Source organism: Kogia breviceps, chromosome 3 (assembly GCF_026419965.1).
Source record: "Kogia breviceps isolate mKogBre1 chromosome 3, mKogBre1 haplotype 1, whole genome shotgun sequence".
Taxonomy (NCBI): Eukaryota; Metazoa; Chordata; class Mammalia; order Artiodactyla; family Physeteridae; genus Kogia; species Kogia breviceps.
Window position 1 is genome coordinate 101,899,279 of NC_081312.1, and position 17,248 is coordinate 101,916,526.

A 17,248-nucleotide genomic window follows, 5' to 3' on the forward strand; every position below is an offset into this window, starting at 1 on the left:
GAATTACCCTATAAAAGAGTTGGTGAGGCCAGTGTTCTAGAGCTGAGAAGAAAATGCCATTCCTTGAGGGGAAAGAAGCAGGAGGAGCTGAAACAAACAGCCCTTCTCTAATCAAGCTGGTGTAACTCCACCAGGCAGTCAGTGAGACCTCAACAAGCCTAGCGGGGGGGTGGGCACAGCACAGGAGGAGCAGCCTATGTACAGTAAAAGGACTTGCCATCAAAAGGCAACAAGTCTCATACCCTGCCCTGGACGGTGACCCTTCCTGCTGGAATTCTCCCCTCTGACCTCCAGATCATTAATCCCGAGGCTGCCAAATGACAGTCATCCATCACGCCTCCTGACGAGCATCCCAGCCGCCCGAGAAAGGAGCCTGGCCCCGCCCTCCCTGCTGTCCCCCGGTGCTCATTAGTGGGCCTTCCTGCTCGGTGCCAGGTTTCCTAATCAAGTCCCTGGCTCCTCTCACTTCCCTTCGGGGCCAGTGGGCGGAAGCGGCTCTGACCCTCCCTCTTTCAGAGGCCAGGGAGGGGTTGGAGTGATTAGCCGGGAGAGAATTGTTGAGTGGCTTTTCATCCCCCTGGAGACCTGTGTGCCCAGCAGCTCCTTTTGACATGGTGGGGACACAGGAGAGAAAAAACCATTTCTCCGTCCTGCAGCAGGAGAAGAGATGAAGAGAAAACAGGCAGTATGCAAATAAAAACACAGTTATAAACTGCACTGAGAGCTGCAAAAGAGAAGCCAAGGAAGCTCTCCAGGCGGACAATGGAGCAGGACCTCACCTGTCTTGGGAGTCAGGGAAAGACTTCCCTGAGGAGGCAGCTGAACGGCTTCTGAAGGCTCCAGAGGACTGAGTTGCCAAATCATTAGGAAAGAATCTGGAATCATACTGCTAGCAAAAAAAAAAAAAAAAAATATTTGAAGTCATTTAGTCTGGTCCTCTTATTTACAGATGGGAAACAGACACAGAGAGGCTGTGTGTTTTACCCAAGGCCACACAGCCTGTGAGTTGGACCTATCTTTCTGTTCTTCCCACGGAGAACTGGCAGCTAGTCTGATAGCTTCCAGGCTTTGAGAGTTTGAGTCAAATTATACTTCTAAGCAGATTTATGAACATATTTCCAACTCAGCAAAAGGTGGGCATCCACAGATGTCTTCTTTCTCTGCATGGTAATGACACAACCCTCTGTTTCTCTCTTTGCACAATCACAGGGACCCCCATCAACCGAATCCCCATCATGGCCAAGCAGATCCTGGACCTGTATATGCTGTATAAGCTGGTGACGGAGAAGGGGGGCCTGGTGGAGATCATCAACAAGAAGATCTGGAGAGAGATCACCAAAGGCCTGAACCTGCCCACATCCATCACCAGCGCCGCCTTCACCCTGAGAACCCAGTGAGTGGCCAGAGCCTTGGGGAAAGGAAGCTAAGGCTGGAGAAAGGGGATGCTTTAACCTAGAGGAGAGGAAGGAAGGAAATTCCACTGTATAGTGAACAAGATGGACGGAATTCCTGAAAGGGCCAGGAGCTTTCTGAGATGAATCCCTCCCTAACCTAAGTAATCCTGAGAGCGCCCCTTCCCAAGCATCTCCTGTGCGCTGCTGCTTCACTGTTCTGTTTCATTCAAACCTCACCAGCAACCCCGTCAAGAAGGTTTTTGTCCCTGTTACCCAGACAACAAGAACTAAGTCTCAGAGGTTAGATCGTTTGGTCAGAGCCATACCAGCTAGTAAGCAGTCAGGCTGAAGAGTCACACCTGGGCTGCTTCTGTTTCTGAAATCCACGCTTTTTCTAGGACGTCATCTCCCACACAGCGCCCCTACCCTAAGCCTGGCCCTTCCTACCTGACACTCAGCTTGCTCAGCAACAGCGGACCCAGAGGAAGGCAGGCAGGCTGGCCCCACTGGGATCGGTGACCTATTTTTCTGCCCATTTGAGTTAATTATAAGGGTGATAGAAGCAGTGAGAACAGGAGGAGCGCTGGTGAATGAGGGCCAGAGGGGAATCTGTTCTTTCGGAAGTCTGGACGTTGTTGTGTGAAAAATACGGAAAGATCAGCCATGTATAGGTTAGGTGGCATGTTAAGGCCTTGTTGAAAAGCAGAAGGGTTTTATCTAGTGAAACTGTTCCAGGAGAAGTTGGGAACAGAGCAATATCCAGCGTAGCAGTCCTTCTCCCAAGGCTCTTGGGTAGCGAATTGCTTCTTGGGGCATCTGATACAGAGGGACAGCACTTCTAGGTCCACACACAGTGGGAAGAATTGCTCCTGTCTGACCAGCCTGACTCAGAACGGTTAGGAGATCAAGGAGCCAGAAAGACATTGCAAAACATGGCATTTCTCATTTCTCCCAGGGCACTAGAAAGGCGCCACACAAACATGAAATGTTAGCGAAAATATCTATTTCCCTAATGAACCGTGCCTCCACTTCGAGCTGCGTTTAGAATTGGGTAGCAGTTAGAGGGCCGGGGGTGGGGCATCGCTGTCCGGGAGGTTCCTCTTCCATCAGGTGCACTAGGTTGTGCTCCTTTGTCCTAGAGGACAGAGCCTGCCCCACAGAGCCCGCTTCCAGAGGCCCATCGACTTAAACTGGGCAGTCCTCCTGCCACATTTTGGATGACTGTGGCTTCCTTCCTTCCTTCCCTCCAGGTATATGAAGTATCTCTATGCCTACGAGTGTGAGAAGAAAGCCTTGAGCTCCCCGGCCGAGCTCCAGGCAGCCATTGACGGCAACCGGAGGGAGGGCCGCCGGCCCAGCTACAGCTCCTCCCTCTTTGGCTACTCGCCCGCTGCTGCCTCTGCTGCTGCTGCTGGGGCCCCTGCCCTCCTCTCCCCGCCCAAGATCCGCTTCCCCATCCTCGGGCTGGGCTCCGGCAGTGGCACCAATGCCAGTGGCCCTCGGATATCCCCAGCAACCACTCTCAGGAAAGGTCTGCAGGGCCCTTGTGAGGAGGAAGGGCAGGGAGGAAGGGCGCCAAGTTCCCTGGGTCCAAGACCCAGGTGGGAGGGTGGGTTATGGGTTGGGTCCAGCTCTGGTGCCTTTGTCAGGTGATGGAGTCCCAGTGACAACCGTGCCCGTGCCAAATCGCCTGGCTGTGCCTGTGACCTTGGCCAGCCAGCAGGCCAGTACCCGGACGGCCACGTTGGAGCAGCTGCGGGAGCGGCTGGAGTCGGGGGAGCCCCCTGAGAAGAAGATGTCCAGGCTGTCAGAGGAGGAGCAGCGCCTGGTGCAGCAGGCCTTCCAGCGCAACTTCTTCAGCATGGCACGGCAGCTGCCCATGAAGATCAGGATCAACGGCAGGGGTGAGCGCCGGGCGCAGGCGCCAAACCCCGGCTCCATTCGAGGGCCCGTTTACATCCCGGGGACTGGGGTGGAGCCCCTCCAGGTTCTGCCCCCCTGGCCCCCAGAAGGATCTAGAGGCCTAAGAGCCACCTGAGGCTTTGGTGGCCACAGAGGTCTCAGTTCACCAAAGCTGAAGTCATTTTCCAGGGGACCTGCAGTTGCCTCAGGCGTGCCCTGTTCTCTAGTAAAGAGGAAAAGCAGTTGTTCAAGGAGGAGGAGCAGGAGACCTTGAGGGACAGCTGCTGTGTCTTCCCTGTCCCCTTCTGCCTTTTGATCTGTCTCAATTAAAGGGCTCGCCCTTCACCCCAGTGCCTCACCGTCTGGGAGACAAACAGCACCTCCTTTCCGGAGGCTCAGTGAGGGGCCAGAGCTGCCTCAGGCCAGGTTGCCAGTGACCCCCGGGAGAGAGGGGAGGAGGAAATACAAGTTTGGCAGCATAACTGGCATCTTTTCCCTTCCCCTCCACATTTTTCAGGTGCCCCACCTTCTCCCCCCCCCAACCACACACTCCACATCCCTTGTTCCCCTTGCTCCCCTTTCCCCCTCACACACATTTTCTTTGCCATTCTTGACTCTATCTCAGACCAAACATGAGCAGGCTCGTGTTGAGAAGAAATCAGGTGTGAAAAGAGCTGTGCATGTTCCCAGGCAGCCCCTGCCTGTCCCACTCCCCCTGGCGAGGAGCCGAAGGGAACTGGAGATGACAGCCCAGACAGCAGGGCTCTCTCCTCTTTACCCACTCAGGCCAGGTGCCCCTGGCCCTGCACAAGCCAGAGGCTAATAGATGAGGCAGCTCATCTGGAAGAATTCTTGGCTCTCAACATCATGAAAGGGCAGAGTCTCGAGTGAGCCAGGCAGAGGCCCTGTGTGCCAGCGCCTGCCGCCTTCCACAAACCACGGATGGCTCAGATTGAGAGGGAGTGCCAGGTGCTAGGCAGGTAGACCCTCCTTGAGGACCTCCCAGCCTGGTTAAGGGGAGGAGGAGGCAAGGCGAATCCTCAGAGGAAGGGGCTGGGTCTTAGTGACCTCTGACACCCCACCCTGTGGATAGTGGGTGCTCAGGCTTTGCTGAATCGTGTTGAAAGCATCAGTGTGCAGCTGCGAGCTGAGGTCAGCCTCCTTGCCTATGTCATACCTCTTCTCTGAGAGCAGAGGGAATTGGGAAGGTGAAGTGGTTCAGTGGAGAAAGCAAGCCGTAGGACGTTCACCAGCCTGGTTCTCCTGCCACACCTTACACGCGGCAGAAGGTTATCCAAGTGCTTTCTAACTCTGGGAGGCCTCAGCCTGCTGTGGCCAGGCCGGGAGGGTGGGAGAGCCTTGGAGGGAATGACAGAAATGCCGGAGGGCTTGACCGGGCCTGCTGTCTCCCTTGTCCCCATCAGAGGACAGAGCAGAGGCCTCGGCTGCAGCAGTGAACCTGACCACGAGCAGCATTGGGAGCATCAACATGTCTGTGGACATCGATGGCACCACTTATGCAGGTGAGGCTCTTGGCACTCTGAAGGAGGCGGCAGGGTGGCAGCCAGCCTCAGTACAGCTCCCTGCAAGACCCCCTTGTCACCCTCCTGTCTGAACACCTACCCAGGGGTGGCTTCCTTTCACGGTTCCAAAGGTAAAGCAGTTCTTCCGGACGAGGAGGGCTGAGGATTGCTAATAGGATGACAGATCCCCCTCCACCTTCGACAAAGTGATGGAGACCCCTTGTCTAACCCTTTTTCGACCAATGGTTGGCTTGTTATTTGAAAAAGTCATTTAACGTAAAGAATCATAATCAACTCTATCCACACCTTTAACATTGTATTATAAGTTAAATCAGTGTCCACCATTACAGTCTTTCAATGCATGGGTCTCCTTTCTTAGACTGGTTCAGCTCTTCTCTTCCTAAACATCATCTGTCATGGTCCAAGAACTGACACAGGCAAAGGAATCTGAGTGCAGCAGAATCAGCCTATATTTTCATGATTTTCCCCCCAGTCTTTTTACAATTGTCTCTCCCTAAATCTAATTTGGCGACAGTTTTTTGTTGGTTGGTTGGATTAGCCCCTTTACGAAGACTTTCCAGGGTGTTCAACTTAGTTTTCATAGAAACAGCAATCCGTTTCCCACTCCCATTTCGTTAGTGTAGAGATGAGTTTGGGGATAAAGCCAGCTGACTGGTGCTTTTTTGTTGTTGTTTTTTGTTTTTTGTTTTTTTTGGCTGCATTGGGTCTTTGTTGTTGCGCACGGGCTTTCTCTAGTTGCGGCGAGCGGGGGCTACTCTTCGTTGCGGTGCGCGGGCTTCTCATCGCGGTGGCTTCTCTTGTTGCGGAGCACGGATTCTAGGCCCGTGGGCTTCAGTACTTGCAGCGTGCGGGCTTCAGTAGTTGCAGCATACGGGCTTCAGTAGTTGTGGGGCGTGGGCTCAGTAGTTGTGGTGCATGGGCTTAGTTGCTCCGCGGCATGTGGGATCTTCCCGGAGTAGGGATGGAACCTGTGTCCCCTGCATTGGCAGGCAGATTCTTGACCACTGTGCCACTAGGTAAGTCCCTCCAGCTGACTCTTGAAGCACAGCTTGATGAGTGGGGGCCCCAGAGCACGAGCACACTGGCCAGTGGCCTCCTGCTGGGAGCCTGGGCATCAGCCACCTGTTTTAGGGCATGGGGAGGTGCCCAGTGGAGGGGCGTTAGAGCTGCACCTTCTATCGAAACCAGGGGCATTTCCACAGGGCATGCTTTGAGTGCTCCTGCTCTGGGGACTGGGGCCACTTGCTGGGGGCATCACGCTTGGGGCCAGGGAAGGGGCAGAGTTCCTGGAAGCAGCCTGCAGAGAAGTAGGGATGCCAAGTTGCCTAGCCAATCACCACAGAGTCAGTGCTTCAGAGACCACGCCACGTTCAAAGGTCTCTGCCTAACACAGACCCCTCCAGGAGACTGGGCGAGCCGGCAGGTAGGGCCTGGATGCCCTTTGCCTTCTGGTGGTACCGTGTGGTCGAGGAGGTTTGGGGGTTGGGAGTGGGTCTGTGTGGAAAGCAGGGAAGGGGGAGATCAGTACCTGGCTCTCCATCTCCTCTCATCTTCTCTTAGGAGAGAGGAGGATGTGCCTCCTGTCCCTCAGCATGGGGAGCAGTCAGAAGAGAGTTGAAGGCTCCCCAAACCTCACCTGCCTCAATCCTGTCCCACCTGTGTCCTTTCTCAGTGGCTGTGCAGTCACCCAGGCCCGGAGCCTGGAAGTCATTCCTGAGAGCCCCTCAGGCCCATCACCCCCCGGAGCTCAGCTGACGCTGCTGCTCTGCTACGTCCCCGCCTCATGGCCCTGGTTCAGACCTCTCTTCTCCCCTGTTAGAGTAGCTCTGACTTGCAGGCTTCCATCCACCCACATCCTCCCCGCCCCACAGAGAGCTCTGAAATGCCCGTCTCGTGATGTCCGTCCCCTTCTTCCCCTTCTTAAAACTTCAGGGGCTTCACAAGCCCCACAGGGTAAGACCCCGGCAGCCTAGAGACACGCAGGCCTCCATTTCCTCGCCCTCCCACCTCTCCAGCCTCCTGTGCCACATGCCTGCCTTCAGCTCCCCCCAGGCCTACCGCATTGCTGCACCAGCCTCCAGCACGTTTGCCGCCTCTTTCTGTTCTTTGTTCTCTCAGACTTCCTCTGCCTGCCACACCGTCTCCTCCTCGTCATGTGGCCACTTTTTCTAAAAAGTCCAGGCATGCTCTCCCGCCGGAGCTTCTCCTGACCCACTTTTCCCCTGCCCTCCAAAGCCGCCTTTTTTCCCCACAACACACTGGGTACACTTCACTTAGAGCCTTTGTGACATTTCAGCAAAATGACTCTGTCTGTCCTCCTCACCAGCCTGTAAGCACCTGCAGGCAGGGCAGTGTCGGCACCTAGCGCAGCGTCCAGCGTGGAGCCTCCTCGCCCAGGGTTAGTCGGCAATAGATACAGTGGAATGAACTGAACCCCTGAACCTGTCCCTCCTCTCCCCATGTGCTCACACTTCCTTCTCCCCGCCCCCACTCGCTCAGGTGTGCTGTTTGCCCAGAAACCTGTGGTCCACCTCATCGCAGGATCCGCTCCCCAGAGCATCGGCAGCAGCGCCAGCAGCAGCAGCAGTTCTCACTGCTCGCCAAGTCCTACCTCGTCCCGGGGCACCCCCAGTGCAGAGCCCTCCACCAGCTGGTCCCTCTGAGGGGCAGGACCCAGCTCCCAACTCCTTCCACCCTCCCATCGAGAGTGGAGGAAGCTGATGCACAGAATTTACCTCATCTCATGGAGCCCACATCAAACACCATTTGGCCAGATGTTGAGAGTTTGGACCTGTCCGTCTGTCCAGGCTCCATCAGGTCCTGCTGTACTCTAGAGGCAAGGAGAGGCTGGAGGGGCCTGACAGGGCAGCGTTGTCCAATCAGGGATTGTCCTGGAGAACTGGGTGGGGTCTGTGGGCGTCCAGCTTCCTCCAGGGCTCCCAGGCCACCTCCTATCCCGGGCACAGTGTATTGACAATCTGTAAGCTGACACAGGGCTGGAGGCCCTCCACAACCCTTCCCCTTTAATTTATTTCCCTTCCCCTGCCTTCTGCCATGACCTCAGGGTCACTGGTCTCTTCCCCTGCTCAGTCCCCCAATCTTTAACTCCAGTGTGGGGCTGCTAGGAGCCAAGAGCATGTCTTTGTGGCCCTTCTCTGCTGAGCATGGCATGGGGTCCTTCCAGCCCACCTTGCCTCCCATGTTTGGTTCCTGGGGTGTAGGTCTCTCAAATTCAAGTCTTGAAGCAGTCCTCAGGGCCCCATATCCCCCTTTTAATGGTCCCAAGACAGGGATCATGAGGGCAGTCCTCAGGACCCAGGGCCTGCTGGGCATCTGCTGAGGGAGAGGCAGAGCCTCAGGGGCTGCCCAGGCAGGCCCTGGCACCCACTCCACTGACCCTTTTCTGACCCTCCCAGACCTCATGCCCCCACTCATCCCTGTTGGCCAGCTCTCCCAGGAAACAGCCCACTTGTCCCTTGGGCCCCTCTTCTTCTTATGGGGCCCAAACCTGCCAATGTCAGGTTCATTGAAATACCTCAGATTTGTAACTGTTGATGTTTGATTCTTCAGGAAGTATTTGCATCTCTGAAATCTTTTTTATATGTGTTTGCTGACTTCTGTGTTTTTTTTTACTTTAAAATTTTTATTGTTGTTATTGTAGCACCAAAGAAATGAAAGCAGATCACCCCCAAAGCCGAGCAAATGATTTGGTACCCCAGCCCCTCTGGCCCTTCCCTAAGACCCCAGTGAGGGTGCGAGCGAGGCAGCAGGAGAGATGACTCAGGGATCACAGTGGCAGGAGGAGGTGGAACGGAGAGGCCCGCTCTCACGCAGGTTGGATCGTGAAACCACACCGGCTCTCAAGATGGCCCTTGACCCATTTCCTACCAGAGCAGGGCAGTCCCAAACCCCAGTGCCCAGCTCTCCAGGGTGGGGGCAGGGCATCTTCCCTTCACTCAACATTCCCACCTCAGGGCAGGAGCGGGCTGTGGAGGCCATGGGCCTTGGAGAAGTCGAGCTGCCCCAGAGGGTGAGGAGATGCTGAAAGAGCTCTGTCTCTCCTCTTGGACCCTGGGGTGGAGTGGGCTGTTCCTGTGTCATAAAGAAGAGGTGATTCTCACACAAGGCTCACCTCTCAATCAAGTAAGCCCTGCAGTGTTCAGTGGAACCCCACCCGCTGTGACATTGTCGCGCTGTGGCAGTGGGAGACCATGGTGGCACAAGCCCACGCACGACTAACGCTCAGTCCATCTAGGAAAGGGAAGGGAAATCGTACGCTTGAGCACAAAACACATACCTCAGCCCAGTGAGCTGCAGCTGCACTGACTGCATCTTCTCTCCCTTCCCTAGCCCTCCACACTGTCTCACACTCACACATACACACACAGCCCCATCCGTTGGGGGCTCACCCTCTCCTGGCCTTACCAGGCCGGCGCAGGGCCTGGCAGAGAAGGGTGTCTGAGGTCTGTGTCAGGGAGGAGCCCGGTTGGCTGGCACTGGGCCCACTTGAAGGCGTCGCAGACATTTGGCCAGTGTGTCTTTCTCAGGGCTTTGGTCACAGAGGATGGACTCTTCCCACCTGGAGGACACGGGGGTGGTGCACTGTGTCTTCCTGGTTGTTGGATCCTCTCCCTTTCCTCAGGCAGCTTGCCCAGCTTGCCCTCTCAGCAAGCCCTCGCTGCCCTCAAGGGCAACAGCAGGGTCTCAGCCTGAAGCCCGAGGGTGGGAGCGCCGGCAGGTGCCCCCAGAATGGGGCCCTGGGCCAAGAGGAGCTCTCCTGACGGTGCAGCCCTGAGGTCACATGGCAGCCATTGGCCAGGGCTGCTCTGTCCCCTCCCCCTCCCCATCTTACTTGTATTTAACCAGGAAAAAATGTGATAGCACATGGGTAGCCTAGGCAGTGGATAAATACCTCAGAAGTCCTCTTGCAGCAAGTGTCTGTATATGTTGTGGTCATTTTCTATCTTACATGTTCTCGAATGTTTATATTTCAATAAACCTCTACCTCTTCACACAAGCAGGTCTCGTGGGCGCTTTCAGTGACTCTTTCATTTGACAGTACTAGGGAAGAAGCGAGGACCTTCAGAATAAAAGGGGCTAAGTGAACTACTCCTCTGATCCCTTGATTTTTCCTAACCCTTCTTCACTGCTCACCCATCATTTTCCCAAAGCACTTAACTCTCAGCCTGTCTTCTGTATTAGCCGGGCACCACTGATATTGCATGATCACCAAAACTGACTCCCCTGGCGTCGCGTCAGGGTCCCAGCAGGCACAGGGCCAGGGGTCTCCTCCATGAGCAAGCCCTCTTTGAGCTCCTGCTGAATAAGTACAGTCCCCACACTCACAGAGCTCACACTCTTGTCTGGGAGGCACACACGACTCTAGACAAAAACCAAGTCTTTAGAATACAGCATGACTGGGACCAGTGGGGTAGATAAATGCTGGAGCAGCTCACTAGGGAATCTCTGGAAGGCTTCCCAGCAGTGGACATTTCAGCTAGAAGAATGAGGTGGCCAACTGGAGATGTGAGGAAGAGCAGAGGAAGTGATACATGTGGAAGCTTGGTGGCATCAAAGGACCTGGCATTGGGGAACTGTGGGCAGTGCCTAGGGTTGGGGGGTGTTGGAAAAAAAGTGTGGCTGGGGCCAGGATGGAGCCCAGGCTAAGGAATTTGGGCACCATCCTCTGAGCATCGGGACCCTGCTGACATGTTTTAAGGAGGACATAGGCTTAGAAAGAGGCTTTTCTAGAAGGGTGATCTGGAGCTGGGAGACATTCTAGGCATGGACACCCTGGGACACTGCCACTGAAACAGGCCTATACCCAGACTGCTCAGCCTTTTTCTCTGCCACGATGCGCATCGTATGGGCACAACCTGGTTTTGGCAAAAGCAAAAGAAATGGGCAGAGAGGTAAAGCACTGGGTGGGTTTGTGATTGCCCTCCTCCATCCATAACAACATACACCTCGCCTGTCTGCAACCTCTAAGGCACAGGGGGGGTTCTCTCTGCCATTTTGAAGTGCTAGAAAGTGAGGGTGACACTGGGACAGTCTTGAACCTCTCACTGACTTTTAAAAATCTTTTGAAAGAAATAACCAACCCTTTAGTACTTTAATTACTAACCAATAGTTGGGATCACACGTCACAACCTCCTGTGACACACCAGGGGGCTGCCACGTGGAGATTCAGTGGGCCTGGTATAGGAGGAGGCCCAGAGATGAGGAGAAGCAGGGTCCAGAGACATTTGAGATAGAAGTATGGAGTGGATGTGAGGGGACGCTGAGGGAGAAGTGGCAGCTGAATAAGCCTCCTGATAGAGATGGAGAATCTGAGAAGAACAAGGCACTGAGCCACTGCAATTCCACCCCACTCCAAATTAACAGAAAAAAATAGGAGAATATCTAAGACCTCGAGAAAAGGAAGAATTCCTCAAACTAGACCCTCCGAAAAAAGTTCATCAAAAGATACCATAAGATAAAAAGACAAACTGGGAGGAGATACTTGTAACATACAACTAGTCAGAATTTCTCTCTTAAAAATGCTTATTGTTAAGACAAAAGCAAAAAGAAGGATTGAGGAGAGGGGGCAAAGTCATGAACAGGTGTTTGGCAGAAGAGGAAATAAAATGGTCCTCATTAGTAATCAGGGAAATGCACAAAAATCCATTCCACACCATCAGATTGGCACAAACTGTAGTCTTAAAATACCAGGCCTCGGCGAGGATGGGAAGCAATGGGAACTGTCACAGATTGCTGGGGGGAGTGTAAATTAGCCTAACTCTGGAAAACACTTTGGCTGTACCTAGTGAAGTGGAACGTGCCCGTGCCCTGGCGCCCAGCAGTTCTGCTCCCAGGTTTGTACCCCAGAGGAACTCTGCACGTGTGCCCCAGGACATGGGATGGCACTGATGGTAATAAGGAGGCTGTGAAATTACCAATTACTGAACACTGGTGTATGCCAGGTGTGGTTTAAGTTCTTTGCATGAATTAACTCGTTTGCTCCTCTACACATTTATGAGTTTGGAGGCGCGGAGAGATTGAGTAGCATGAGGTCCCAGAGCTGTGAGAACAGCAGTCGGTGGCTACGGAGTCCAGAATCTGCCCTAACCACGAGCGAGGCAAAGCACTCTGTGCTCAGTGTCTCATTTAACACTGCACCCATAGACCTGTGAGGCAGTGACTTTGTTCATTTTACAGATGAAGAAACTGAAGAGCAGAAATGTGCACAAGGTCACGTACGTAGTGAATGGCAGGGCTGGGAACGGACTCTAACGCAGCTGTCCAACTCCTCCCGCAGATGCCTCTTCAGTTAGGGCAGGGGGAACCCAGCGCGGTGACGAGAGGGAAGCAGAGGACGCGGGGAGGGGGGTCTGATTATCCCACGTCTCGGCTCTGGCCCCACCCGACCCCCTCAAGCCTCGCACAGCACGGGGGTGGTCACCTGAGGGACGTGAGCACCTCCGGGACCAGCTTTCCCAGCCGCGAGCCGCAGCTTCCCCCACCTCATTGGCCAGGGCTGGGCATGTGCTCTCCGCGCAGCCAATGGGGCGAGCGGGGGGTGGGGCAGCTGGGAAGGGCCTGAGGCCGCGCGGCACTTGGGGGGTCGGTCCGGCGCCGACAGCGTCTTCGCCCGCCTCCTTGTGAAATGAAGTGCCGGTTACTGCCCGGAAAGGAGGGGGAGTTGGTGGCTTGGGACTTCTGAAAGAGAAGGTTTGTAATCACCACCGGAAGGAAGGGGAGAAGGAACCGACCAGACCCTCAGGACTGGGAAGAGTGGGAGCCCCAGCTGCGCTTGGAGACAGTGAGTACAAACCCCGTCAGCAGCTGGGACACAGGGACACACAAGAAGGCAAAGGGGTGGTGGGGTGGCCTTCTGTGCCAGGGGAACAAACCGGAGCCGGGTCTGAGATAAGCCGGTGGAGGGCAATGCTCCGCCTACCGGGAGGGCCTTTGGGACAGGGGGGCAGCCATCTGGTTTGGAGACATTCCCTCGTAAGGGACCCAAATCGCTCAGGCCCATATGAGCAGACAGGAGGGGTATTTATTCTCCGACACCAGGGTATGTGGAGGAGCCCAAGGGCAAATGGGACCTGGGGCCGGCCTCAGGAAGGGTCTGGAACCCAGAAGCGCTGCCCGTGGGAGGTATTCCTCCCCTCCTGAAGACCAGCTCAGCCTGATGCCTGAGCTACAGAGCAAGGTGAGGTGACCATCCCAAAAGTCAAGTTTATGTCTTCTGCATGCATGAGACCCTATGGGCTGAACCAAAATCTCTCCATCCCAATTTCACTTTCTGGGAATCGTCAGCTCCATTTGCTCTTACTGAAATACAACTTTTTCCGCAGAGAAAAACAGGGCGGTTGACAGCTCCCCAGTTTTATGTGTCCAGTTTTCAGCCCTGGAAAGATTACTCTTTTGTCCTAAGACCAGTGACCCCTGGAAGGAGACCATTGGTTCAGTTGGGTTCAGCACCTAGTGCTGGACCAATCAGTTGAGAACTTGGCAGCCCCCACAGTAGCCTGTATATGGCAGGGAGGGCAGAGAACATTTTGTGGAGGACGATGCTGGAGAAACAATTGCAAAGATGTTCTGTCCCATCACCCTGCCAGAGTCTCCCTCTGCAAAACCCTGCTTCACTTAAGGCAGTAGCTGGGGGGAGCGTTCAGTGACAGCATCGAGGATGGTTCTGGGAGGCATGTGGCCCAGCTGACAGAGCTCTGTAGGGGAAGGAAGCACAGAGGAGGGTGGGGAGGGAAGTTCAGAAAAAGGAAAATGGCCAGATGACCTTGAGGGGGATGTCAACCCTAAGCCGGCCTGGCCTGTGGCCATTGAAGATGGTCCTGCTATCAAGCTCAGAATAGGCAGTGTGAAATGAGAAACCACCTTTCTGGGACAGGTTAGGGAACTAGGGGTCTTAGCTGCTGTTTTGCTGTGTGACCTAGGGCAAGTTACTGCCCTTCTCTGGGCAGTTTCCTGTCTGTGAAATGGAAACTGTAGAGTGATTTGAATGAAGCACAAGTAAATGAAAACTCACTTTGAAAAGCCTAAAGCCCAGTGCCTAAGGCCTTCACCAGTAAGACAGAGGGGTCCCAGCCATCACTCTGCTGGCACTGGGGCAGTGAGTGGGCCAACCAAGTCCCACAAGGACCCCAGCATCCCCACTTGGCCACTCCCTGCCCAGCTCTACTCTGAGCCACAGGGTCCCCCTGGGAAAGAGCCAGGTGGCCTCAAGCATTGAGAGTTAGGAACCTTGTGCCGGCGTGAGCATTTCAGGCCCCGTGGCAGGTGGGGGACGAGGACAGCCTCTTACTGCAGCCACCTACAATAGGCCTGACAGAGACTTTGACCTTGGGGGCTAAAGGCATAGCCACCAGGGGCCTCCCCTCTCCCCAAGGGTCTTTGTCCCCGCTTGGTTTCCTGAGGCCTATCAATCCAGGCCCTCTGTGTCAGGACTGCCCGGCTCCCTGGGGCTGGGCCAGGGACTGACCTCAATCTCTTGTGCTGCAGAGCAAGGCTGTGAATCTGTTCCCTCGTGGCTCTGGGCCTCAGTCTCCACGCCACCTCTCTTTCCCAACCTGGGCACTGCCCCCGGCTGCTTCTCAGATGCTTCTCTCCTCTGGTTCCAGGGCTGTGGCTAAGATCTGGAAGCAGATGAGACAGAGGCTGACCCCCACAGAAGGCGCAGAGGCAGGGCAGGTACCAGGTATGCGGTAGCTCCAGCTCTGCCTGCGAAGTGTGGGCAGTTGAGGAGTCCAGGAGAACCAGCAAAGGTCCAAGCTGGAGGGACCCTTTGAGCCTCTGTTTCCCCCTCCAACTTGCAGATGGGGAGACGAAGGCAGAGAGAGAAACTGGGCCTGGGTCCCACAGGGAGGCAGGGGTCGCTCTGCCTTGTCCCTCTGGAGAATCCGCAAATGCTACCTTCAGGAGTTGAGAGACAGATGGAGGCTCCTGTCCTCCCGGCGCTGGAGCCCTTGATGCTCGGAGCTGCACCAGCTCCTGTTCCCTGTGGACACAGTTCCCAGCCTGAGGGTCCACTGACAGATCTGCCCCCCTTCCCTCGGGATCCCCAGAGAGCAGCTGAGGCAAAAGACAGGATCCCCCACCCTGTCCAGCTCCTCCACGCGGGGTCATAAAGATGAGGCCCTTGGTCAGAGTGAAATAGGATCCAAGCACTAACAGTATTCAAGCTCCTGGTCGTGGGCATTGCTACATTGTCTATTACTGGTGGCTGCACATTATATCATATTGTTTCCTGAACTTAATAAGAAGTGCAGACAATGCCTTGTTGGTGGAACAATGGATAGACTTTGTGACTGAAGCCCCATACACAGTTGGTCTTGGGCACATCTCTGTGGTTTTATGGCTTTAATACTGACTCACCCAAACTGGACCCCAGGTATCAGGAAGCTTAGGGGGACTGGAAACAGGCACTGTGCTCCATGCACTGTCTCGTGTAATCCTCACATCGTCCTTTGAGGTAGGTACTGTCAGCATCCCCATTTTGCAGGTGAGGAAACTGAGGCTTAGAGAAGGCAGACTTGCTCATGCTCACCCAGTTGGTTGGTGGAGAAGCTGACTTGAGCACAGGACTTTTCAGCTCTGAAGGCCACTCTCCTTCAATCTCTGACGCCAGGCCCAGGAACCCAGACATCCTGACTCCCTGTGCCCCCAGAACCCACCTAGCCACGCTCCCTCCTGCTTCTTCCCCTAGATTCCCCTCTTCAGAGAGGAGAAGGCAGACAGGGCGATACATCAGGCCCCAGGCCCATCAGTATCCCCCGAGGGGATGAGAGGGCTCACTTAACAGCATGTCCCCAAACGCCCCCTGCCACCTGCCCCAGATTCTCAGGGGCAGGGGAAGAGCTGTGGGGCCTGGTGAGCATCTCTGTGAGGGAGGGGGGTTCCTCCCCCAGAGCCCCTCAGATCCGAGTGCCCCTCACCCCCCATGGTCCTCACTTTCCCACCAGCTCCTGCTCCAGAGTCCTCGGCTGCTGCTTCAGCCTCAGCTTCTCAGCAAGGCTCTCTGCCACCTTGAGGGGGAGTGGGGAGAGGCAGTGAGCACATTCGAGTGCTTCAGCCCTGTCGGAAAGGGGGCAGTGAGGGCTTGGGAGGGACTTGACTAGGGAGTCAAGGAAGGGAAAGCCAGTGGCCACAGTGTGACCAGGAATGGGCAGGGGAAACTGTGGGTCCCTCCCTGGGCATGCAGGCCTGGCAGCGGCACAGAGGTGGGGGTGAGTTGAGCCCCTGGTTCTGGGTATCCTCCAGGGCCAGCTGCTGAGCCTCCAGCTCTGAGGCTTGAGCTTTCAGCACGTCCCGGGCTTTCTCGAGCTTGGGCCGCATTTGGGTCAGCTCGGAGCCCACCTTCTGCAGCAGAGTCTGCAGGAACTGGGGGTGGGGGGACGGTCATTGGCTCCTATCTCAATCTAGTGCTTCCCCAAGGACATCACCCCACTCCATTCTCACAGGGACCTGCCTGAGACTACGCCTTGACCCAAAGAAGGGACGGATGACTATCAGGTGCTGGGAGAAGCTGATGGAACAGCACTAGGGGGAAGGAGCAGGATGGCCTCTTTCTTGCCCTCCTGATTTTTAGGTGACTAAAAATTTCCTTGAATCCAAAAATACTGATGGGTGAAACTCCCTCAGTGCTCCCTGTATGACTAATTCCTTCCAGCCGGAGAGCTTCCTGAGGGCAGGCCCCGGTCTCCGAATCCCCCTCTGTCTCCAGATCCTCCCCTCTCTCCCTGCACTGGGTCCCTGTGCACCAGGCCGGGCCCACAAAGCCTTGACCATGATGCACTTCCTTTGTGTTGACTGGTAAGCCCACCCTGCCAAGGAGTGAGTGCCTGGTCCCCACCCAGGGCCAACCTGAGGCCATGCAAGAGCAGGGCAGCCTGGGGTCCAGCCTGCAGTGGGTCTAGGCTTAGCTCTTGGCCCTCAGAGGAGATATCCTGATCCCAATTCACTGGTTCCAACAAGCTTTCCCCTCCCCGCCTCCGGAGTTCACCCTACCTTCACCTCTCCAGGTGGCCTCGGCCTCAGTTTCCTGGTCACAAGGACCCAGCATGGTCTTAGAGGGCCCAGTCCACACAGCTGCATCCTCTGCCTGGGAGGCCCTGTCCCCAGCCCTGAGGAAGGGCAACCAGGACCAACCCAGGCCAGCTCTCACCTCCCAGTGGAGCTGCAGTGACTCTGCCCCTGCCTGCTTCCAAGCTTTCCCCTCTGCCACTGGGGGGGGCACCCCTGGACATTCCTTGGGTTTCTCTGCAGGCCTCGGCTCTGGCAGCACCTGGGGCAGGCCTTGCCCACATCCCATTCTGAATGTCATTAGTCCAACCAAGGACAGTGGGCCATTCCACTGGGGCACAGGCCCTAAAGATCTGGAGAGTGTGACCCAGGGACAGCAACGTA

General features: G+C 55.5%; 2 protein-coding genes across 5 annotated transcripts in view; both read left to right on the forward strand.

Moving 5' to 3' along the window:
* The window catches only part of ARID3B (AT-rich interaction domain 3B), a 53,184-nt gene extending 43,327 nt beyond the window's left edge, over nucleotides 1-9,857 (forward strand). The window contains exons 5-9 of one of the 3 annotated variants that reach the window (XM_059058648.2): nucleotides 1,210-1,393; nucleotides 2,645-2,925; nucleotides 3,044-3,298; nucleotides 4,721-4,819; nucleotides 7,340-9,857. In XM_059058648.2, the coding sequence (XP_058914631.1) occupies nucleotides 1,210-1,393; nucleotides 2,645-2,925; nucleotides 3,044-3,298; nucleotides 4,721-4,819; nucleotides 7,340-7,503 (983 nt within the window). In that variant the 3' untranslated portion in view covers nucleotides 7,504-9,857. The other 2 variants (XM_067029344.1, XM_067029345.1) reach the window with 2 other exon arrangements.
* Nucleotides 9,858-12,415: 2,558 nt separating this feature from the next.
* Nucleotides 12,416-17,248, forward strand: part of CLK3 (CDC like kinase 3) — a 29,607-nt gene continuing 24,774 nt past the window's right edge. The window contains exon 1 of one of the 2 annotated variants that reach the window (XM_067029352.1): nucleotides 12,416-12,641. The gene's annotated coding sequence lies outside the window, so the exon portion shown is untranslated. The remainder of the gene's footprint in view (nucleotides 12,642-17,248) is intronic. The other variant, XM_067029351.1, reaches the window with a different exon arrangement.